Source organism: Gopherus flavomarginatus, chromosome 8, assembly GCF_025201925.1.
Source record: "Gopherus flavomarginatus isolate rGopFla2 chromosome 8, rGopFla2.mat.asm, whole genome shotgun sequence".
NCBI classification, from domain to species: Eukaryota; Metazoa; Chordata; order Testudines; family Testudinidae; genus Gopherus; species Gopherus flavomarginatus.
In genome coordinates, this window is record NC_066624.1 from 114,306,513 (window position 1) to 114,331,128 (window position 24,616).

Below are 24,616 nucleotides of genomic sequence, written 5' to 3' on the forward strand. Positions count from 1 at the left end.
CTCAGTCCCTTCTTGCCGGCTACTCCGACAGTGGGGAAGGAGGGCGGGTTTGGAATGGATATGAGCAACACATCTCGAAGAACAACAGTTACAAAGGTGAGTAACCGTCTTTTCTTCTTTGAGCGCTTGCTCATATCCATTCCAATTAGGTGACTCCCAAGCCTTACCTAGGCGGTGGGGTCAGAGCGAGATGTCGCAGAATGTAGAACTGCTGAGCCAAATGCCACACCATCCCTGGACTGTTGTACCAATGCGTAATGTGACGCAAAGGTGTGAACCAAGGACCAGGTAGCTGCACGACATCTCTCCTGGATGGGAACATGGGCCAGGAAGGTGGCAGATGAAGCTTGAGCCCTAGAAGAATGGGCGGTGAGGTGGCTCATCGGAACGTGAGCCAAGTCATAGCAGGTACGGATGCACAACGTCACCCAAGATGAAATCCTCTGGAAGGAGACAGGTAGGCCCTTCATTTGTTCTGCCACCACAACGAAGAGTTGGGGCGTCTTCCAAAAGGGCTTTGTTCGATGAACATAAAAGGCGAGAGCCCTACGGATGTCTAGGGAGTGCAGCTGCTGTTCCCGGCACGATGAGTGCAGCTTCGGGAAGAAGACAGGAAGGAAGATGTCTTGATTAATATGGAAGGCCGATACTACTTTAGGGAGGAAGGCTGGGTGTGGTCACAGTTGTACCTTGTCCTTGTGAAACACTGTATATGGGGGATCCACACTGAGGGCCCGAAGTTCGGAGACTCGTCTTGCCGATGTAATGGGTACGAGGAATGCTGTCTTCCAGGACAGGTACAGCACCGAGCAGGTGGCTAGCGGCTCGAAGGGAGCACCCATAAGCTTGGCTAAAACTAGATTGAGGTCCCAAGTTGGGGCAAGGTGTCAGACCTGGAGGTACAAACGTTCCAAGCCCTTGAGGAACCTTGAAACTATGGGGTGAGAGAAGACCGAACGGCCACTCTTCCCTGGGTGGAAGGCAGAGATGGCTGCCAAATGCACCTTTATTGAAGAAACCGCTAGGCCGTGTTGTTTCAGGGACCAGAGGTAGTTCAAGACAGTAGGAACTGTACCTGGGTGGGAACAGTGTTACGCTGAGCGCACCAACAAGAGAAACGCTTCCACTTGGCCAGATATGTCAACCTTGTGGAAGGTTTCCTACTACCCAGGAGTACGTGTTGTACTGAGGCAGAGCAACGTAACTCGGCCTGGCTTAACCATGCAGCAACCATGCTGTGAGGTGAAGAGACTGTAGGTCTGGGCAGTGAAGTCTGCCGTAGTCCTGAGTTAGAGTTATGAGATCCGGGCACAGTAGTAGGGGAATTGGGTTGGCCACCGACAGGTCGAACAACATGGTGTACCAGTGCTGCCTTGGCCACGCGGGAGCAATCATGTTCAAGTGGGCCCTGTCTCAGCAGAGCTTGAGCAGGACCCTGTGGACCAGCAGGAACGGTGGAAAGGCGCAGAGTAGATGGTTTGTCCATGGTATCAGAAATGCATCTGAGAGGGAGCCCAGGGAGCACCCCCGGAAGGAGCAGAACCCATGGCACTTAGACCTCAGATTCTCGCGAGAATCTGAGGTCTATGTGAGGAAAGCCCCACTTCCGGAAAACAGAATGGATGAAGTCCGGATGAATCGACCACTCATGAGACAGGAAGGATCTGCTGAGGTGATCCACCAGGGTGTTCTGAACTTCTGGGAGAAAGGATGCTACCAGACCAATCGAGTGGGCTATGCAAAAGTCCCAGAGCTGAATGGCTTCCTGACAAAGGAGGGAGGAGCGTGCTCCGCCCTGCTTGTTTATGTAAAACATGGCCGTTGTGTTGTCTGTGAACACAGACACAACAGCCTTGGAGACGCTCTCCAAAAACACCTGGCACGTGAGTCGAACCGCCCTCAGCTCCCGCACATTGATATGTAAGGTTAGTTCTTGAACAGACCAAAGGCCTTGAGTGCGGAGACCCTCGAGGTGGGCACCCCAACCCAGAGATGACGCGTCCGTGGTTAGGATCATTGAAGATTGAGGTGGCTGGAATGGCATCCCTACACAGACCAGGATGGGAGTCAGCCACCGGTCCAGGGAGCCTAGGATGTCTCAGCCCGGCCAGTATACAGAGGTGAGCCAAGTTTGAAGTGGACGGAGGCGTAGTCTGGTGTGTTTGGTCACGAAGGTGCAGGCAGCCATGTGGCCTAGGAGGCTGAGACAAATGTGAGCTGAGGTTGTCAGGAAGTTTTGGAGGCCTTGAATAATTGTTACCATTGCCTGAAACCGAGGCTGTGGTAGGCAGCCTCTGGCGAGATTGGAGTCCAGGATTGCCCCAATGAAGTCTATTCTCTCTGTGGGAACCAGAGTGGACTTCTCTATATTGATCATCAGGCCTAGTCGCCTGAAGAGATCTTTGATGATGCCCACATGACAGCTCACTTGCATCTCGGAGGTCCCTCGAATGAGCCAATCGTCGAGATACGGGAAGATGTGCACTCGACAACAGATGGAGGCGGTGACTACAGCCATGGATTTTGTGAATACTTGTGGGGCCACAGAAAGGCCGAATGGAAGGACCGTAAATTGAAAATGTTGATGGTTGACCACAAAACGGAGGTACCATCTGTGTGGTGGGTAAATTGTGATGTGGAAATACGTGTTCTTCATATCGATGGCGGAATACCAGTCTCCAATGATGGGATAATGGTCCCCAGTGACCCCGTGCGGAACTTCAACTTTTTCATGAACTTGTTGAGTCCTCGCAGGTCCAGGATCGGTCTTAGACCTCCCTTTGCCTTGGGGATTAGGAAGTAGCAGGAATAAAACCCCTTGCCCCTCAAGTCTTTCGGTACCTCCTCTATAGCTCCCATGGTAAGGAGCGTCCGTATCTCTTGTAAGAGGAATTGCTTCTGAGAGGGGACACTGAAGAGGGACGAGGAGGAGAGGTGGGAAGGTGGGGGCGAAACAAACTGAAGGTGGTATCCCAATTCCACCGTGCGTAGGACCCAACGATCAGATGTTAGCTGGGACCACACAGGGAGGAAATGGGAAAGGCGGTTGTAGACGGGTGGAAAAGGAGCCTGGGAAACAACTTGTGCGCCATCCTTGGGCGTCTCTTCAAAAGTTTGGTTTGGGTCCCGTAGGTGGTTTGGGGAGCCCTGATTTTGACCCCCTTGGGGCCCAGACTGCCTTCTGCGATTCCCCAGGCCGTGCCTTCTGCCGAAGTCCTGTCGCAGCCTAGGCGGGGGGTAAGCGCGGTGAGGCTGAGGACAGAAGGACCTGCGCTGGGTCACCGGGGTGTGCATTCCCAGCGAGCGCATGATTATCCTGTTGTCCTTTAGGCTTTGCAGCCTAGGGTCAGTCTTTTCGGAAAATAGCCCTTGGCCTTCAAAGGGCAAGTCTTGTAGAGTTTGCTATAACTCAGGTGGAAGGCCTGACACCTGAAGCCATGATATTCTCCTCATGGCCACTCCTGAAGCCAGAGTCCTGGCTGCGGAGTCGGCTGCGTCCAGTGAGGCTTGGAGAGAGGTTCTTGCCACCTTCTTTCCTTCCTCCAAGAGGGCTGCAAACTCCTGGCGGGAGTCTTGGGGAACTAGTTCCGTCAATTGCTCCATCGCCGCTCAGGTGTTGTAGTTGTAGTGACTGAGTCGGGCTTGCTGGTTTGCCACCTTAAGTTGGAGGCCTCCAGCAGAGTATACTTTGCGGCCCAATAGTCCATGCACCTAGCCTCCTTGGACTTTGGAGCAGGAGCTTGCTGGCCATGGCGCTCCCTTTCGTTAAACGATTGTAGGACTAGGGAGCAGGGTGCACGTACAGATACTCGTAACCTTTAGAGGGTACCATGTACTTCCGCTCTACTCCCCTGGCTGTGGACAGGATTCATAGGTTCATAGACTCTAGGACTGGAAGGGACCTCGAGAGGTTATCAAGTCCAGTCCCCTGCCCTCATGGCAGGACCAAATACTGTCTAGACCATCCCTAATAGACATTTATCTAACCTACTCTTAAATATCTCCAGAGATGGAGATTCCACAACTTCCCTAGGCAATTTATTCCATTGTTTAACTACTCTGACAGTTAGGAACTTTTTCCTAATGTCCAACCTAAATCTCCCTTGCTGCAGTTTAAGCCCAGTGCTTCTTGTTCTATCATTAGAGGATAAGGTGAACAAGTTTTCTCCCTCCTCCTGATGACACCCTTTTAGATACCTGAAAACTGCTATCATGTCCCCTCTCAGTCTTCTCTTTTCCAAACTAAACAAACCCAATTCTTTCAGTCTTCCTTCATAGGTCATGTTCTCAAGACCTTTAATCATTCTTGCTGCTCTTCTCTGGACTCTCTCCGATTCCTCCACATCTTTCTTGAAATGCGGTGCCCAGAACTGGACACAATACTCCAGCTGAGGCCTAACCAGCGCAGAGTAGAGCGGAAGAATGACTTCTCATGTCTTGTTTACAACACACTTGTTAATGCATCCCAGAATCACGTTTGCTTTTTTTGCAACAGTATCACACTGTTGACTCATATTTAGCTTGTGGTCCAGTATGACCCCTAGATCTCTTTCTGCCATACTCCTTCCTAGACAGTCTCTTCCCATTCTGTATGTGTGAAACTGATTGTTCCTTCTTAAGTGGAGCACTTTGCATTTGTCTTTATTGAACTTCATCTGGTTTACCTCAGACCATTTCTCCAATTTGTCCAGATCACTTTGAATTTTGACCCTGTCCTCCAAAGCAGTTGCAATCCCTCCCAGTTTGGTATTGTCTGCAAACTTAATAAGCGTACTTTCTATGCCAACATTTAAGTCGTTGATGAAGATATTGAACAGAGCTGGTCTCAAAACAAACCCCTGCGGAACCCCACTTGTTACACCTTTCCAGCAGGATTGGAGCCATTAATAACTACTCTCTGAGTACGGTTATCCAGCCAGTTATGCACCCACCTTATAGTAGCCCCATCTAAATTGTATTTGCCTAGTTTATCGATAAGGATATCATGCGAGACCATATCAAATGCCTTACTAAAGTCTGGGTATACCACATCCACCCCTTCTCCCTTATCCACAAGACTCGTTATCCTATCAAAGAAAGCTATCAGATTGGTTTGACATGATTTGTTCTTTACAAATCCATGCTGGCTATTCCCTATCACCTTACCACCTTCCAAGTGTTTGCAGATGATTTCTTTAATTACTTGCGCCATTATCTTCCCTGGCACAGAAGTTAAACTAATTCGTCTGTAGTTTCCTGGGTTGTTTTTATTTCCCTTTTTATAGATGGGCACTATATTTGCCCCCTTCCAGTCTTCTGGAATCTCTCCCGTCTCCCATGACTTTCCAAAGATAATAGCTAGAGGCTCAGATACCTCCTCTATTAACTCCTTGAGTATTCTAGGATGCATTTCATCAGGCCCTGGTGACTTGCAGGCATCTAACTTTTCTAAGTGATTTTTAACTTTAACTTAACATTATAAATGCTGGAGGCAAAGTGGGGTTTGGGGTGGAGGCTGACAGCTCGTGACCCCCCATGTAATGGATGGAGGCTGGGGATTGCCAGATGGTATTGGCATTCACCTGAACAGTACGAATATAAGGCAGGGCCACTCTTGTGGGGGTGTCAGCTGATAAAATGTCCACAACTGGGTCGTCTATTTCTGGGACCTCCTCCACCTGAAGATTCATGTTCTCAGCCATCTGTCTCAGAAGGTCCTGATGAGCCTTCAGGTCAATTGGGGGAGGGCCGGAAGAGGATGTCCCAGCCACTGCCTCATCTGGAGAGGAGGAAAAGGAGAGGCCAGGGACAAGAGGGTCCTGCGGGGACTCTTGTTCTTGGGCGGTGTCAGGCTCAGGTGGGGCCTGGGTGTCTGCCAGCGGAACAGAAACCTCATCCGTACCCGCAGGAGGGGGTCACTTACGGTCGCCTCTGTTACCCGGTGTTCCAATGGCATGGATCGTGGTGCATCTGGGGGAGCACCTTGGGCTTGGTGGTACGCCCAAGGTGTCCAGAATGACCACTGATGGGGGCCTTGCTTGTGGCCTTGGCTCTCCTGGAACATGCGGCTGGGCACGTCCAAATCACGGTCCTTTGCACAGGAAACGCTGCCAGCATCAGATGATACCGAGGTATGTCCTGACGGCCAAGGAGGTGCTGAGCAATCCTGAGAAGGAGCCATGTCTCTAGCTGGTCTCTCTCAGGATGGCACCGGAGAGCAGTATAGGGAGCTGTAACGGTACCGTGAACGAGACCGGGACCTACAACAGTAACGGTGCTGGGAGGTCGACCGGAATCTCGAAGCTCTTCACTTGGAATGGCTGCGAGATGCGCAGTGCCAGGAGCCGGATCAGTACTGGGAGTACTGGGCAGGCGAATGGGACGCTGAGCGGTGCAGCGAGTGCGACCGGTACCGTGATGGAGAGCGATGCCGGGTCTGTGAGCAGCGTCAGGACCAAGAACGCCGGCGGGACCGAGATCTTGAACAGTGCCTCTCAGCAGTGCCGACAAAGGGCAACCTCAGCAGGGCAGGCTTGCCAATAGACTGAATGACCCGCACCGGTGGTGCCAGGGGTTGAGGCAGTGCGGTCTCCGTCACTGCAATTAAATCCCTTGCCGTGGAAAAGATCTCCGGGGTAGACAGGATAGTGAGCTCGATCACAGCATGAGCCGGGGAGCTTTCAGGCACTGGACTTGACGGCCCTTGCAGGACCGGAATTGACGGTGCCGAAGCTAGCGGTGCCGCGGCAGGTGTCGGTGCCAGGCGATCTGACTTAGGTGGGTGCTCCGACTGTGGTGCAGACAGCACCGAAGCAGCGGGAGCCTTATAATGCTTCCTGACCCGCGGAGACAGGGAACGGTGCCAAGTTGACATCGGTGACTGTTGGTGCCGGGGGGCCTTTGCAGTACCGGGGTGATCCGGGGCCGAAAGTGCGCTTCTCCCTGATGTAGACTGTTCAGCGCTTGGTGCCGAGGGCGTTGGACTAAGAGCTGCCTCCATCAGGAGCTGTTTGAGATGAAAGTCCCACTCCTCCTTCGTCCTCGGCTTAAAGGCCTTACAGATCCGGCACTTGTCTGGGAGATGGGATTTCTTGAGGCACTTAAGGCAGGAGTTGTGGGGATCTCCCATTGGCATCGGCTTTTGGCAGGCCAAGCACGGTTTGAATCCCAGTGACCCGGGCATGAGCCCTGGTACCGGATGGGGGGGGAAGGGGCTAATCCCCGATCCCCTCGCAACTATATACACTAATTATATATACAAACGACTGAAACTAACAAACTGTAAAACTGGAACTATATACACAACTATTAGTAAAGAACTACGAGTAGGCTAGGGAAGTGGAGATCAGCTAAGCCGCGCTCCACTGTTCCAACGACCAACGGGCAATAGGAAGGAACTGAGGGGCCATTGGGTCGGCAGGGGTATATATCTAGCGCCATAACAGCGCCACTCCAGGGGGCGACCCAGCCAACCCACCGAGTGTTGCTAGGGTAAAAATCTTCCGACGAACGTGCACACGGCACACGCACACCTAATTGGAATCACTATGAGCAAGCACTGGAAGAAGAATATACAGAAATTTGCTATTATGCTAACCTAGTAGAAACAGATGTCAAAGGAAACACCTAGTGTCAATATAATGCATAAACAAACAGTAATGCGAAGTTTTAAATAGAGAGGTAAGATTGCTCTGAATATGCCAATAAACAAAACAAAACAAAACAAACCACCACACATGCACTACCTGGAAGCAGAGTTTCTGTACTCAACCCTGAAAATGGTTGTTGAGCAGATAGCACAAACCAGGATTTGTGCCATGGTAGTGAGTCCACGCAAGGATGCTTTGTACACAAGAGAATTGCATGTGGCTACCCTGCAACTCCACTGCACAGGAGCTAGTCGAGCAACAGCTGCAGACTTGCCCTCTGACTAAAGTGCATAACAGAGTTTTCAAGCTGTAAGTCTAGTTGGGAATAACAAGGAAAAAGAGGTCAGACAGCTCTTCAGCATGGCATGAATATGGATCTGTCAAAGTTAGACTCAGGACACTCAGTTTGTCAGACCACTCTGTTTTATTAGCACAGCGCTCTGCTAATACACCCAGATAACGTGAGCACCATGCAAGGCACAAACTATCTTATTTATACAGATAAAAGGTAGAGCACTTAACAAGATAACAAAGGAAGCAGAATCTGGTAAGTTTACCTGGGCTAGGCATGCATATCTTATTTCCTTACTAACTATTACCCATCCTCTGTTAATGTTTCGCCATTAGCACCCTTGTTTATGCCTAATGTTTCTTTTCCTGGCACCTGCATTTCAACATTTCTTATTTCTGCTTAAAGGTACATACATTTCTTTAATCCATTCTTATTTTTACAATTTAATTCATTTTACTTTCACAGATACTTGTGACAAATTAAAGGAAAAAAGAAAGACTGGATGCAAGAGATTCCAGATGCCTTGGTGCAACCACACTAGTGACACGGATGCACTGAGATGCACAGATTCCAAGGCCAGAAGGGAGCACTGCAATCATCTAGTCCGACGACCTGCACAATTCCCCGAGCAGACTAAAGTGAATAAAAGGCCTGTCTGGGAAGTCCAGACAAGAGAGGTGCATGACAGGAAGAAGCAGCCTTGACGTACACCTTGAGGCAGGTTTAAGAGGGTGAAACATCAAGACTCAGAGATGATACTCGGACACAGCCCTTCAGCTCTGACCTATGGAACAAAGAATAGCTATGAAGATGCTGACCAGTGCTTCTGGGCCTATCAAGCCAGCTCTGCTCTGAAGCACCACTTTCCAACCCAGAGAGTTAGTCATGGTTCCAGGGCTCCTTCCCTGAGGCTCAGTGCACCATACTGGTGTTAACTTACGGGATGCATTGGGGAGGCTTGCTGCAAAACGGCATTCCCTCCAGGATCTGACTGCAAGAGGCGATCCTACATGCCAATCCAATACAGGCACTGGAGGCTATGACCTGTACCTGGGTGACACCGCTCAACCGCTGGCGTCATTCTCCAAGTGTAACAAACCAACGATCAGAACTGAAACGATCTAAAAAAGCCCCAACAAATAAGACGCATCACAGACACACAGCACATCGAAGTCTCATCACACTGGCTGAGCCTGGCCTCACTCTAGCAGTCAGGCTTGTAAATAAAAGAAAACTAAGCACTCCTCATTCTTTTTGCTGATACAGACTAACCCGGCTACCACTGAAACCTGTCACCATGCAAGGCACTGCATTTAGCTGTATGAAGTGGAAATCCATCAACTTCATGATTTCAACAATTTCCATCCCACCATAAATGTGTTAGTCGCTAAGGCGCCACAAGCACTCCTCGTTCTTTTAAAGATAGGTCTACACTTGCAGAGTTTTTGCGCTGTAAGCGTCACAGGTGATAGAGAACCGGGGACAGTGAAGCACTGGCCTGTGTACTCACTTAATTCCTCAGGCGTCAGAGTATTCACATGTGCAGCACTTCCATCCTAGGAGAGCAGCGCACTGAGGGCAGCTCTCTCCATTTTGACGACTGGTCTTGTGGGAATCGGGGTGGGTGATCACAGGGCATCCTGGGTCCCTGCACAGCCTCCTCTCCCCAAACACTGATCAGCTCCCGGAGCTCAGCATTGCTCCAAGCAGGGTATCATTTGCTCCATGGAGCAGGTATGGTCACCTGGCCAAATAAGTGAGCACTTGCCAAGAACACAGGAAGGGGAGTTTCAAAGTTCCCAGGGCTTTATAGGGGGAGGGGCAGATGTCCGTTTACCAGGCATCAGAGCAGCAGAGCTGCTGGCCAGAGTGGTCACCTAGGCATTGTGGGATATCCTGCGGAGGCTAAAAGCTCTGTAAACAGGAAGAACATGTCTTCACTTGCATATCACCGCAAAAAGCTGTACGGCGCTTGTGGAGGTGGTTCTCTTTTTACGGTGAAACTTCAGAGTTTCACCACAAAAAGTCATTGGCAAGTATAGACGCTCCCACAGTTTTTGCGCAAAAAGTGTAGACATGCCCTCAGTCAGCAATTAACTGACAAAAGAATTACAGAGAAAGCAACCAAGTCATCCGAGATCAGCAAGCAAAGGGCAAGTCAGCCTCAAGCGCTGAAGGCAGCTTCCAGTTCCATCCAGGGGCTGGGGAGGCGATGGCATGGCAGAGCAGTGGCTGGCTGCTGTATCCTTCACCATCGCAGCAAGGGGTAGCCCATCTTCAGACACATGGACATTCAGAAATCTGAGCTGTCTGAATATCAGACACACAGATCCATCAGGTGGGAAACAACTATGACTGGTATCTTTGGTGATTAAGTGAACAAAAGTAAGAGTAGCATTCATGTTGCCAAAATGATGCCTGATATGTTTCAGCAATGCAGGCATCATGAGAAGATTTCTAAGGCTGTGTCTACACTGCGCACCTTACAGCAGCACAGCTGTGCCGCTAAAGCCTTGCACGGTAAGACATGCAGTGCAGCCACTCTTTGTCGGCAGGAGAACAAAATAAAACCACTCCCAGCGAGGGGTGGAGGCTTGGCAGCGGGAGGTGCGTTCCTGCCAACAGAGCGCTGTCCACACCAGCACTTTTCATCAGTAAAACTTTTGCTGGTCAGAGATGTGTTTTTCCTCACACCTCTGACAGACAAGTTTTACTGATGAAAGTGCAGTGTAGACACAACCTGAGTCTGCTCCCTTCTGGTGCAAAGGGTTTACTGACAGCCCTATATCCCAGCCAGAATTGCTGCAAAATGCTATTGGACTGTGCTAAAAAAGATGGCCTGGAACCCGGGACTGCCCCCCGCCCCTCCATTTCAGCAGGGGAACGTTTGATCAGCCCAGACTGCCAAGAACAAGCATACTCTGGGCTCCAGGTGAACAGCGGCAGGAAGACGTAACTTGGATGGTCTGTAATACCACCGCCCGCCCCGCCCCACTCCCAAACACACACAGCCCAGAGCAGATATGGAAAGTGTACGGGAGCTGAAGGGGCAGAAGAAGAGGAAAAGGCTTCTCTGCCTCCAGGTGTCATCTTTCAGCACAGCGTTGGGGGCTGGGGGAGGGAGGAGAGCTGAATGGCTCTTGTCCTTCCCCTCCAACCATACAGCAGCCTTCCTGCTGCAGCTGCTGCCCTGGTCTCTCTGCCCTACAGGTATATTGTGACATGTGTTTCCAGACTGAAGCACATCTGACCAGACCACCACTTTCTGGGAGTAGGAAGTGACTCTTCCCTCAGGGCAACATGCCCATTTAGCCAATCACGAGGGTGGGGCAGCACCTGGAGCTACAAGGGCGAATTTACCCTGGCAACACTAAAGGGCTGCAGCAGCGCATTAGGGTGCCTTGTGTGGTCACAGGGCAGCGTTGGGAGAAAAACCGCTCTGAAAACCCACCTCAACAAGGGGTGTGGCTCCCAGCGCTGTGGCGCTGTCTACACTGGCACTTTACAGCACTGCAACTTGCTGCTCTCAGAGGGGTGTTTTTTCACACCCTCAGCGAGAAAGGTGCAGTGCTGTTAATTGCCGGTGTAGACGAGCCCTAACAGACTAGAGAGATGCACAGAGAGCTGACGAATCAGCTGCCTGAGTGGGAGTCAAGGACAGGTGAGAGCTGCTAAGGATCAGGGCTGTCGGATGGTCCCAGAAAGAAGCTGAAAGCAAAGAGAGCAGCAACCGAGGTTTGCTAGTCTGTCCCTGAAGCCAGAGAGCCAGGGCTTGAAAGCAGGGGAGAGGCTCATTGGCTCATGGCTCCATGCTGGAGAGTTGGACCCAGGGAAACCATGAGAGGGCTACGGAGAGTGACAGATGCTGCCAGGTACTTGCTGAGAAGAGCGGAGTTGCACTCCATATGGAAGTGTGGACTGGGGCCTGGTGAAGGGCACCAGGGCCGCACCAGAGGGCTGAGACCTCGTGAGGGGAGCTGGAGCTGTGTGTTGCACGAACCGTTTGGACAATGCTGGGGAAATTCTGGCATATGGAACATTTTGTTATGATTTATGCGCATGGGTCTTCCGCAAGGGTTGTTTGTCCTCAGAAAGACTCTCAGACTATTTCTACAGAGTCTGCAGGGGCAAAATCAGGCAAGTGTGCTCATCATGCTGCAGCAGAGTGCTTCAGGCACAGACCACCCAATGACAGTACCGAAAACCCTTCCGTTTTTACTGGCTAGGCTAATGGAGGTATCTTGGGGAAACAAGAGCAACTTTTAAAGGAACTCCCAACTCTGATTGTTTCATTGCTCTGCATTTGGACTCCAACAAAAACTGTACAGTCATTAAGTTCCCATTGTTTCTGAGTAAGTCAGAATTCCATCTACATGGATGCAAAATATATTCAGCCATGTATAGATGTTCCTCTGGACACCTATTTGCAATTTTTATGAATGGTGGTTAACTAGAGATGTAAGTCTTTAATGCCAGAAGCCTTCCTTCAAAGAACAGTCAAAACAGCACTGCTGTAAATGCTGTAAAAAGAAATTCCAGTTTGGTATTATCCGAGACAGAAAAACATCTTCCAGTTGGATTTAGAAGCATTCAGCTACCTTCCTGCTACCACACTTGAGAGGCAGAATGGATAGCAGACAGGGAAAATGGGTGAAAGACGATACTGCTGCTCACTCACAGGAATTACTAGCTATATTAAAATGGCACTTGGAATAGAAAGGGGAAAATCTTAGTAATACACTAGTATTTACTGGGACCAGCAAGTCTCAGTCTGCTTTTTGCTAGCATGTTTTTCATCAGAAAAAGAAATCATTTAAGTCCCATCTTTAAGTGCTAGATCAAACGGACCTGGCTCATACAAACTGTTTGTGGAGATGGTGGCAGCGAGGTGTTCTCTACTGTCATCGGCACTGTGCTGGGTCCCACTGTCATTGTTTCTTACTGTTTGTAGGAAAAAAATGTATTAGAATTCACGCTCCCAAGGTACCCACCTCTCACAGACAACATGAAAGTAAAGCAAGCTCTTACACTTAGTCCTGAATTGACTACCAGTTATTTTTAAGGGAACAGTGGTAACTAGTCAATATTTCTATGTATTCAAAGAAATAATCTGAAACTGCACTTTTGATCCAGACAGTGGTTCAAGCTGCAACCATTTTATAAAAAGGAAAGAGGTCAGGATAAATCAAAAGCTTACATTATTTCATGGAAACATGAAGCAATGCAATAGCTTGGAGACAATGGACTACGGATAGAGAGATGGCCACACCACAAAATGGACGATGAGTGCAGATGCTGAACCCATCATGAGAGTAGTACTTACTACTACGCAGTTTTGAAGAGGTATCAAAGTAGGAGAAGAGTGAATCTAGCTCATCAGGACAGAACAGAGACTCCCGCCTCACCTCGTCGCTACTTACAGCAACCGCTGGGGACATGCAAGTTAGCAAAGCACAAAGCAGGCAGCAAGGAGGGGATAGGGCAGGAAGAAGTTAATGGGAAAGTTTAGGAGGATAAAAATAGGGAGGAAAGACTGTGGTTAGTACATTTCTGAATTTAAGATGCTCCTCCCCCTTAAAATCAAACACACTCCAGGGCAAATATTACTTTTCCCCTGAGTCTCTGAAAAAGACTGAACAACTGAGACCCAGTTCTGTTTTTATTTACTGAATTGCCATCTCAGTAAAGAGAATACCACCAGTAACACATTTTAAAAGAACATGCTAATAGATACAGGCTAGAGGGCTGTAAATACCTGTGGGAGAAGCTGTGACTTGTTCACCTGCCAAAGGTGATTTTTCAGGGACGTTGTACATATTTTCCTCCTGACTTTGAGATCGAACTTTTGTTCCATGCTCAGGAGGAGATACTGATACAGGCTGTCTCTCCACAAATTTTCTTTCCACGTATTTTGCTCTGATATAATCCTCTCTCTCCTGCCTGGCATAGACAAACATCAGTGAAGTTACATTAACATTACTGAATACAATAAGTGGTGCACATATTCAGATGAAAACCATTATCCAAGTATTGCAGTTCAGCCTCTGAGTTATTTGCATGTAAAATGATTTTTTTAAGAAAGCTGAAGACAATATTTTCCAGCTCTCTGAAATGCAAAATTCTTGAACAGATTTAAAGTTTGCTCTGGAAGAAAGCCTGCATCCGTTTCAGCCCAAGAGAAGAGTTTTTGAGAATGCTGAGTGAATGAACAAAAAGTTGTAAGAAACCCAAATTCCGTATTTACAATAGCTTACACTCCCATGATAGTGTGTCATACTTTAGAAACAGATGCATACTGTATCTTTATACATGTAGCAGCAACTTAATAAAATACTGTCCATTTAGATTTTTACATAAATATTAATGTTATGCCTGGGAAAGTTAAGAAATAAGGACTGGACATGTGAGTGATGAATGATGGTTGGTGAAAAGTAAGCAGCGGTGGCATAACCTACACTGAAATGCTCTCTTCCCTGACCTCAGGGTGCCATCACCAGATACATACCGCATTTGTGGCCGAGACAAACAGGTAATTTTATTTTTCAGCCACCTTTCAGGAACAAGCTAAGGAAGAGCAATCAAGTACAGGAATAAATGAAAGTGTTGATGAAACCATCATCACTGGAGTTACTGAAGAATAGCTAAAACACTAGTGGGAATGATGTCAAGCATCCTGCAGCAGTGGTTTTCTAGCATCCATGCACCATGAGTGATCTGCAAAGCGTGGAGGTCCATAGTATGAACTGTGTAAGAACACGCAGCAGGGAACTGGAATTTGGGTATGGAAGTGTTCTACAAAGAGCTCTCTTATAAAGTGGCCCACAGAATGAAAGATTGGAGACCTATTATATATGATTGGGGACAGCTTTACCCATGCTTCATGGTGAGGAATGAGAGGAGACAGAGTGGCAGGATCAGAAATATCTACTTGAAGGTTTTTGAGAAGAAGCTAGAGTGAATGTGTGGTGGAGAATAAAAAAAGAGGACAGAAAGGAAGTACTGTATGGGGCAAGGAACAAAGCAGCACTGATGAAAGAGAACGAAATTTTCCACGAGACTTCCACTAGTGGTACTTTGTAGAGTGAGAGCAGGGAAAGATCCAGGGCTGGTGTTAGTTTTGGCAGCTAGAATAGTGGATGCCAGGAATCAAGAAGCCACATCTAGGTAAGGTGGAGCTGAAGGCCACAGCCATGGAGTCAGGAGAGGAGGGAGCTCTGAGAAGGAAAGAGAAAGCAAGAGCAGCAGAGAATAGTCACCATGCCTGAAGGAGTAGAGTGGGGGAAGGGGACCAGCACTGAATGGTTGCAATGAGAGAGGGAACTCTGACACAGAGGCCTCAGGAAGGAGCAGTGTTTTGTGAGGAGGTGGTCAGTCATGGAGTGGCAGAGATAATTGGTAGGGGTGTATTTCATAGCTGCAGGCAAGGAATTGAGTAGCCCTGGAGTCAGATTGTCATCAGCCTAAAAGTTGAAGTTCCTCAGCTTAAGGGCTGGGGACTGAGAAAAGGGGAAAACTAGGAAATCTGCATCAGTGCAGGAGAAGGATGGCCAATGACGGCCTCCTGAAGGAGTAAGGCAAGGATTTGGACAGGGCAGAAAAATAAAGAAAAGCTGAAAGGGTCAAAAGAAGGCAACAGTGTCCTTGGCAGTGGGGGCACCAGAAGGATCTGTGCAAACTGCATCCCGGGGACCAGTCACATGTTCACAACGGCAGGAGGAGAGGGTATGAGATACAGTAGCTTTGCTGGAGACAGTGTGAGAGCTCCAGAAGGAAAAGAACAAGGGAAGGAATGCTGGGAGGGAGCAACTGGCTGGAGATAACTAGGGTGACCAGATGTCCCGATAAAATCAGGACTATCCTGATATTTAACCCTTTGTCCCGTGTCCCTATCACTGTACAATCAGGAAGCCATTTGTCCCGATATTAAGGTAAGGAGGTGTGTGGGAGGGAGGTGCTGACCTTATGAGTGCTCCGGGGCTGGAGTACCCACAGGGAAAAATTGCAGCCAAGTTCCCCTCTCCTTGCCTCCTTCTCCCCCCCTCCCTCCCGTGCACTGCATTCCCCACTTCCCCCTGCCCGCCAGCGCTTCCTGCCACCTAAGAGCTGTTTGGCAGTGCTTAGTGCTTTCCAGGAGGAAGGGGGAAGGACCAGGGATGTGGCAAGCTCGGGGAGGAGGTGGAGAAGAGGCAGGGCAGGGGTGGGGACTTGGGGGAAGGGAGTGGAATGGGGGCAGAGCAAGGGCAGATTCTTGGGTGGGAAGAGGCGGGGGTGGGCGAGCACCCACCTGGCAGAAGAGAAGTCGGTGCCATGGGGTGAGCGGCAGGTGGGGAGGGCAAAGAGGCGAGCAGTGGGTGGGGAGGGAGAAGGGGCAAGCAAGCGGTGGGTGGGGGCAGTGAGGAGGGACGCAGCAAGCCAGCAGGGGACCAGGGGATGAAGAAGGGCGGACGCGGTGGGGAGGGTACCTGGGGCGGAGCCTGGGAGAAGCGGGGGTGGACTGTGGGTGGGGCTGACATCACCCCAATGTGCCCTGATATTTTGGTGTTGTGATCTGGTCACCCTAGATATAGCAGCTATGCCAGGAGAGCTAGGGTCATAACAAATGCTGTCAGCAGCAAAGAGATGGTGGCAGAGAAGGAACTGAGAGATAAATTAATCAACAGGAGAACTGGTGGGAGATGAAGATAAAGTGGAGGAGGCCAAAGTAAGGCTTTGTCTACACTAGTACTTTCATCGGGAAAACTTTTGTTGGTGAGGGGTGTGAAAATAATTGCACTCCTGACCGACATAACTTTCACCGACAAAAGCAGCGGTGTGGACAGTGCTACAGCGCTGTGACATGCTCTCTCCCTGACAGAGCTAATGCCGCTCAGTGGGGGTGGTATACTTACGCCAGTGGGAGAGCTCTCTCCTACCAGCATAGAACAGCTACATGAGAGACCTCACAGTGGTGCAGCTGCAGTGGTACAGCTGTGGCTCTGTAAGGTCTGTAGTGTGGACACAGCCTAAGGCTGAAGGAGAAAGAATGACAGGACTGGGGGAGCGGGGAAAGGTGAAGGGGAAAGAGACTGAAGGCTTGGCTACACTCACACTTTACAGCGCTGCAACTGGGGTGTGAAAAAACACCCCCCTGAGCGCTGCAAGATACAGCGCTGTAAAGCATCAGTGTAATCAGGGCAGCAGCGCTGGGAGCGCGGCTCCCAGCGCTGCACGCTACACTCGTAAGGGATGTGGTTTACATGCAGCGCTGGGAGAGCTCTCTCCCAGCGCTGCCGCTCTGACTACACTCACACTTCAAAGCGCTGCCTCGGCAGCGCTTTGAAATTCCAAATGTAGCCATACCCTGAAGAAAGGGCGAAGGGAGCTACGCAGAAGGCCAAAAGGGAGGATCTGGTGGAGTGCTGATGAGAACACAAAAGCTTTAGCCTCCACCATAAGCAGCTTCCATGAGTTCTGAGAATTTCCTGGATAAGCATGTCAGTGAAAAGCAGACTTTCACTTCCTCGCCTCAGTAAATGCTGGGCTGCTGAATGGCAGCACAGAGAAATAGCCTGTTCCACAGGGGATTGCAGCAATAGTGATGGAAGAGACCCTGACGCCATTATGCATTTGACTCTAAGGAGCAATGATGCAAAATGAGCAAGACAAAGACAAAATTCAGTTATATGTGCTAAGTGACAATGCAGAGAGTTTACATGGAGAACATTTATAGCACTAGTTACAGGAAGATCAGTAAAACCAAACTAAATCACTACCTTTGGCTTCCAGGTTGTGGCTTCTTAACTCCCATTCTTTCAACTTTTGCTTCATAGATTCTATTGATGACATCATTTCCCAATTCACACATCAGCTACAAGATAAGAAAATAGCACAACTATAAAAGGCGTTAACTCTCTGAGTGATATTCATACCTCACCGGTAACCACAGTGTTTGGGCTTCTTGAGATCTTTCATTTACAATAGTTTGTTAACAAACCTTGTCAGGGTAGGGCTAGTGAAACAAGTGGTGAATGAGAGAACAGACTTCCAAATGAGGTGATGAAAAAATTGTTTGGGTTGGTAAATGGCCAGTACCAAAAAAGCACTGCAAGGGACTAGCAGCAGGGTAAAGTGTGATTGTATTCTGAAAAGTGCTTATGTAAAAATCACTCTCCTTTTATTCCCTCAGCCATACCTGCACACTTAATTTGCAAAAATACCTTTTACTGAATATGCTCCTTTTAGTCCTGCAGAGCCTGCACACGTAAGAGGCAAGCCACTGAGTACTAGTCCATCCCATACGTCAACAGAATCAGCTCCAAATCACTTACACCTGCACAAACCCTTGATGGCACAGAGACTGCACAGATGTCACAGCAAGCAGAATTTCCCTTGCAGAACTGTTATGGGCAGTGGTGTGCCAGAAGGAAAGAACACAGCTTGACTCTCAGACCTAGACAGAGATTGCTAACCTGACTTTTAAAGAGGCAGGAAGTATTTAATTGTAAAAGGAACACATTTGAGGTGGAAATGCACGACACGAACACAATGAAATCTGCACCCTCATCCCTGCTGCTATTTTTACAGGGTTATTCTTTAGGAGTAGAAAAGCGGTAAGGCCCAGTAACTTGTGAACCACCCTAGCTAGAAACAAATGCTTTGGCCCAGCTATCCAACTGCACAAATGTCATCCCGTGACACTGGACCTTAATCACACCATTCTGATAAATGTGTATATATACATAACCTTTCCTCTTCCCCCACCCCCAAAATCTGAAGCAATTGTAGTAATGTCTTGAACATCAATATTCTCTACCAAGCAAAGCCTTGAAATTCTTTTTTTTTTTCCCAAATGGTGTTAGACCTGGGTTTGTAACTCACATTTCATTAGCTATTGTGCTTAAATCAGGTTGAAAATGCTGTGAATAAAAATATAATAATCCTCTTTCACTTTCCAAGGCTACTTGGTCCACTACTCATTGTTCCGTGCCAACAATCATTTCCAAACACTAGCTCTAGAACAACAATTAGACACAAAATTCAATTCCTGCTACAAACTATTACTATCATTTTTAGAACTCTTTTCTCAAAGGATTACCATACCTTTAGAAGTTCGGGCTCCCATGTATCTAGTGTTAAGGATCTAACTTTTGAAAAGTGGACTCCTAGACTCCTAAACAGGAAAAAAAAGCCTCACATTAATACAGAACTACTGTATGCCAACAGACTGTCTTATGTTAGGCAGGCTTACCAGTCCCTCTTGCAGATCAAGTGGTTCTCTTAATTCTATCTGCATGCAGGGGTCTGTAATCTTGCCTCCCACGTTACAAGATGGAAAAACACCTTATGATGAAGCAATTCTTTGACCATGCTGCATGTCTGAAGGGTTTACCTACCTGTGTATCCCAGAACACTCAATACACAGTGTGATTCCTAGGTTGATACTGGCCCAACGAGGATCTGCCAGGCCACAATCACAACAGGCGATGTTACCACCAATACACTGAACCCGCTGCAGAGCACTTTCTCCTTTTAACAACTTCTCTTTTGACTCACTGCCAGATTCTAGGCTTCCTGTAGAAGGGGAGGATTTCTTCTCTAGTTTCTAGAAAGAGGAAAAAAAGGAAGAACTAAAGGCCCAGCAGTTAACATTGCTATTGCCCTGGAGGAAGCTTCCACATTTATCAATAATCATTTTATTGCTAAACAACTGCAAGGAAAGATGTGTAACTGCAAAACATCCTTAACTTCTTGGTAGAAACTTGGGGCTTAAACATAGCGATAGCCAGTTGTGCTGGACATTTCAAGCACAGCTATAAAAATACAAGTTACTTACCCTGTCACTGGAGGTTCTTCGAGACATGTGGTCCCTGGCTGCATTCCACATGCAAGCGCACCAGAGACCAGAGGTCAGAAAATCTTGCAAGCACCATCTGCTGGTCTGTGCCTGTGCCCTGGAGCTCCTTGTGCTCAGCACCAAGTGTTATAACGAGAGCTGTGGACCACTTGCCTCTCTAGCTCCTTCACTACCGTGAATCCAATCCAAAGCACAGGAGTCAGTGGGCAGGTGATGGAATACAGATAGGGATCACATATCTCAAAGAACCAGTTACAAATACCAACCTCCATTTCTCCTCTGAGTGCTTATCCTTGTGTATTCTGCACATGGGTGACTGGTAAGCAAGAGTCAAAAGCAGGAGAGCACACGGACACAGGTGGTACAGATGTCCATAACAAATGTTCAAAAAGCTGCATCTGCAGAAGAGGCTTGGGCTAAATTGTAATGCTTCACGAAAGTGTGACTGGAACACCAGGTTGCCACCTTACAAATGTCCACCATAGGTGCTTATCGAAGACATGCTTCTGAGGTTGCTTGTGTCCTAGTGGAATGGGCCCTTATTGCATCTCTCTCCCAGGGACAATGTAACAGGAATGCCTGCTGTCTCTGGAGGTAAATTATTTTGCTGTGCCCAGATAGGGAAGTGCCTCCATTTAGCAAGATAGCATTTTCTGGTGGAGTCTTGTCTGCTGTGATTAAGAATAGGCTGATGAACAGCCTCTGAACATGAACACTCTAGGTCTGATCCCCTTCCAGATACCAGGCTGTGAAGTAGAAACAGTATGGCCTGGGATGTCTGGGGTCCTGCCATTCTCTAGAGACAGATCTGGGAAGGGTTGAATGGTGGATGGGTAGCCATTCACAGGAGGTCTGGAAATCAGAATAGCCTGGGCCAGTTGAATGACTTTCACTTTGTCATGATGAATCTCCCATAGAACCTACAGCAGCAGCAAAATAGGAGAAAAAACTCAAGTTGTCTATCCAGGATCGTAGAAGGGCATCGCCCTTGGAGTCCCGACCCAGTGCTGCTCTAGAGCGGTGTATGTTGACCTCATTGTACATCAGAGGTGAATAGGTCCCAAGAGGGAGTTCTCCACTGAATGAATATTTTGTTTAGCACCGAATTGTGTATCTCCCACTCAGGGTCAGTGGAGTAAATCTTTTGCCTTGAAGTTGATAAGTCCCTCAGAAGGACTGGACCCAAAAACCCAGGTGATTATGGATATGGGAGGGTGTAGATATCCTCCAGGGAGGTATAAGCCTCAGTCCACAAAACTTCAGCTCCACCTTACAGTAGTACAGTGAGAGGCACCTCCCAGCCAGCCACTGACACTAAACCAACTTTAAGTATGCATCCATTATCCAGCCCAGGAAAGGACAATGGTGGACCACTGAAGGTAATAGAAAGACAGACATCCTGGCTCTCCAATCAAGAGGGGGTCGTCACATTCCGCATTACTATGAGTCACCATGTACTAAGAGAAAAAAAAAAAGAGCCTTGTAAAAGCAAGCATGTATCTGCAGGCTGGCCTCCAGATACTGAGGAGCAGTCTTTAAGCCGGAAGCTGTCTGTGAACACTTGATCCCCAAACTAGGGGGATACGTGAGAAACCGTCCAAAGGCAATAGGTAACTCATGTTAGAAAAGGGAGTTTTTCTAATACAGAAGAACAAAGCCTGATACTGCATTCATGTTTATTGTGTGTGCAACTTGACTGTTTGCTTTCTCTCACTATTTCAGCTTTGAATCTTTTTTTCTATTAAAGTAAACCTTTTGTTTACTTTTCCCCCCAGGCAGCCCTCTATTTGCAAACTGTGCGGCATATGGATGCCAAAGTGAGTGGATGGCTGTGGGGCTGACAGAGGGGAACAGTCTGAGCATAAGGTACCTAAGAACTCAGAAAGGATGGACCTGGGCAGATTTGGGACTGGAAAGGCTGTTGGGGTTACCCTACAAGAAGTACTTGGTCTTGTAGGTAGGTGTCGCCACTGAGCTCTGGACAGTCAAGCCTAGTGGTTGAAATGAGAGATTAGAGCTAGGTCCAGGGTGGACAGAGCTCAGGAACAGACCAAGGGTCAGCACCGGAGGGACAGAAACTGAATGCCAGAGCCGGAAGGTCAACCAGAGTCATAGGGAAGAAGTGGAGTCAAGGACTGAAGCCAGTAGGGAACGGGTCTGGAGAAGAGCAGGGGCAAGCACTGGAAGCAGGCTGGAGCAGAGCTGGAATACGGGCAAGCACAGCTGCAGGATTGTTACGCACTGAGCATCCGCTCATCTGCTATAGGGGCCAAGCTTATAAGCATGGCTGGTAAATCAGCAGCTGGTAAATCAAAGGCTGCGGTTACTGTGTCAGTTCCAAGCCATTGCAGCTGGGCTCACTGATTGCCTAGCAGCAAAGCTAGTCAGGGAGGAGGCCAGCAGCTGGTCCAGCATCAGGGATGGGAGCCAGAGCCGCCAAACAGCATGAAGGCAACCCAGGTTACAGGGCAGATGGTGATAGAATCCCTTACTGCTCTTGGTGATCTCCAAAACATCACACTTGCTCCTGTGCACCTTACCCTCATGGCTGGGAAGTTTAAGTAGGGCTAAGTCTTTAGGACCTGAGCATGAGGACTCATCGGATTTGAAAGGAGTTGGGGAGGGATCCTCTCTCTTGGGAACAGACCTGGAAGGGCATTTTTTCTTGTTTCTGTGACAGTGTCCCTAACTCTCATGAGAAGCCTGACATAAGTCTGTAGCTTTATCAGACCTGGCTTCTGCTCCAGAGCTTATGCTCGGAGGGGTGCTACTCAAGTGTCGACGCCAGCGAACTGGGAACTCACCCCGGCCTGGATCCAACTGAGGTCTCATTGCTTTCTCCATTAGGTATTTCCTCAGTCAAAGCTCTCATCCCTCTCAGGTCCATGGAGGAAAGGCAGAGAAACGTGCCTCTCTGAGGCTGTAAAGATAGCACTGGTGGTCGTTGCTGACCAAGAAGCAGCAAGGACAAGAGATTTCTTGAACCCTGGGCATAGTTCTCCTCCCAAGAGGGGAAATGGAGAGGGTCTCTGGTGCAGGGAAAAACTGACAACACTAACTATAAAGAGACTACCAAATACACTAGACTAAGAACTAGATGCAATTATATTTATAGATTAGAAAGAGTTCAAAGTTATCTTCAGACACAGGAGATTCCGACTCAGGCCATGTGATGGTAAGAAGGAACTGCAGAGGCAGGTGGTTTGTACCTCCCCTTATACCCTGGACGCAGATATGGACCAGGGTTCGGACATGGACCAACAGACACCACTTGAAAGATTTTTGAGTCGCAAGCACTCGATGCACATGCATGTCACATGTGGAATACACAGGGACGAATACGGTTAATCCCCCTACAGTAAGGTAGATTAAAAAAATAAGTATTTGAAATTTTATTTTTAAAAATAGGATTTTTTTTATTTAAATATAGGTTTATTTTTAAAAAATGAAATCATTTAAATTTGAAACTTTGACAACCTATGTTAAGGAATAACCTTAGTATAATCTATTAAAATCAGATACATTAAACAATAGTAAGCAGTACATGTTTGTGCCAAGTTTCAAAGAAAGTCAAACCACTGAACTGGTGGAAGTCACTGGTTAAGCACCTGCACGCAGAATTTGCTCAAGTGCTAAATCAGTTTATGATAGCAGTAACCTTTTTTACAGGTACACAGAGAATATTTTCTTAATTTCAGTTTATTAAACCAGTTCAATTAAAAAACTAGTTCATTCAAAGTTAAGAAAACATTTGGAAGCTGAAACAGCAGGAAAGCTTGTTGTCCTCTCCCAAACTATAAAACAACAATTGGGTGCTGGAAAATGAAAGCTACTAGTTCTAAAACCTTGAAGGACATAGTGACCAAAAAAATTAGTTCAATTCACTAATTGAAAATACTTGTTTAATAAATCAGTTTTAAATGCAAGGCATGTTTTTATAACCATTTTCCCCTTATGCATACAGCTCATTTTATTTAATAAACAATTTGAAATGTTTGTGCATTTTAATTGTTTGAATTTCCATCCAAATACAACTTGACACAAATCACAAGTTAAAAAACTAATTTTACTAAATAAAAAAATGTATCATTCACCACTTTCTAAAATAAAAATGTTAAAATTAATACTCCGAATAAACGTAAGTTAAGCTATATAACTGCTTAAATAAATGTGTGTAGATGATAGTGTATCTTCCTAGTCAGAATAATTGGGTAAAGACTATATTTAGTTACAAATCAACACGTTTTAATAGTTATCAATGAGAATCAATCTTTCTGTAGAAAAATAACTTAAAAATACAAATACAAAACAAGATTAAATTGATGACAGTCTCCTGCTTGCTGATTTAAATAATTATTAAAAATCAGTTATTTAAAAAGTGACTTAAAATCAATCCACCTTGCTTGATTTACATTGGTACGTTTGTCTTGTGGACAGTTTCCTGCTTTGAAGCAAGATGTTAAGGCCTGCCAGCAAACAACTCCTCCTGGTGGACATCAGCCAGCCAGTATCCAGGCTGTGAGGTTCAGTTACTCCAGGTTCAGGTGTAGGACCTGACTGTTATTCTGAGAGAACAGGCAAGGCAGACTCAGTGAGATGACTGGCCTCTGAACTGGGTCTCATCAGCTAGGAGTACCAGAACTGTCTGCCCCAAGCGGAGGCTATCAGAACACTGCCCCTGAATCCTGCCTGAACTTTCACAGGACCCTGGAGAAAAGCATATATGAGGTCTAGAGACAAAGGGACGAGGAAAGCTCCTGTAAGGGATCCCAGACTCCTCCTCTGGAGCAGAGCCTCTGGCATTTGTCATTGTGGCACAAACAAGCCTATTGTTGGGTAGCCTCATCTGCAAAAGACTGCCTG

The 24,616-nt window shown here is 47.7% G+C and overlaps 2 protein-coding genes across 5 annotated transcripts in view; both read right to left on the reverse strand.

Annotated features, from left to right (window-relative positions):
• The window catches only part of ACAP2 (ArfGAP with coiled-coil, ankyrin repeat and PH domains 2), a 138,735-nt gene that overhangs the window by 20,805 nt on the left and 93,314 nt on the right, over positions 1 to 24,616 (reverse strand). For all 4 annotated transcript variants that reach the window (XM_050963911.1, XM_050963909.1, XM_050963908.1 and 1 more), the window contains 5 exons: positions 19,293 to 19,501; positions 19,000 to 19,069; positions 17,673 to 17,767; positions 13,676 to 13,860; positions 12,769 to 12,861 (listed from right to left, as the gene is read on the reverse strand). In XM_050963911.1, the coding sequence (XP_050819868.1) occupies positions 12,769 to 12,861; positions 13,676 to 13,860; positions 17,673 to 17,767; positions 19,000 to 19,069; positions 19,293 to 19,501 (652 nt within the window). The remainder of the gene's footprint in view (positions 1 to 12,768; positions 12,862 to 13,675; positions 13,861 to 17,672; positions 17,768 to 18,999; positions 19,070 to 19,292; positions 19,502 to 24,616) is intronic.
• The window catches only part of LOC127056297 (uncharacterized), a 100,722-nt gene continuing 76,241 nt past the window's right edge, over positions 136 to 24,616 (reverse strand). The window contains exon 2 of the mRNA XM_050963949.1: positions 136 to 3,987. Coding sequence (XP_050819906.1) covers positions 1,647 to 2,612 — 966 coding nt within the window. The 5' untranslated portion in view covers positions 2,613 to 3,987 and the 3' untranslated portion in view covers positions 136 to 1,646. The remainder of the gene's footprint in view (positions 3,988 to 24,616) is intronic.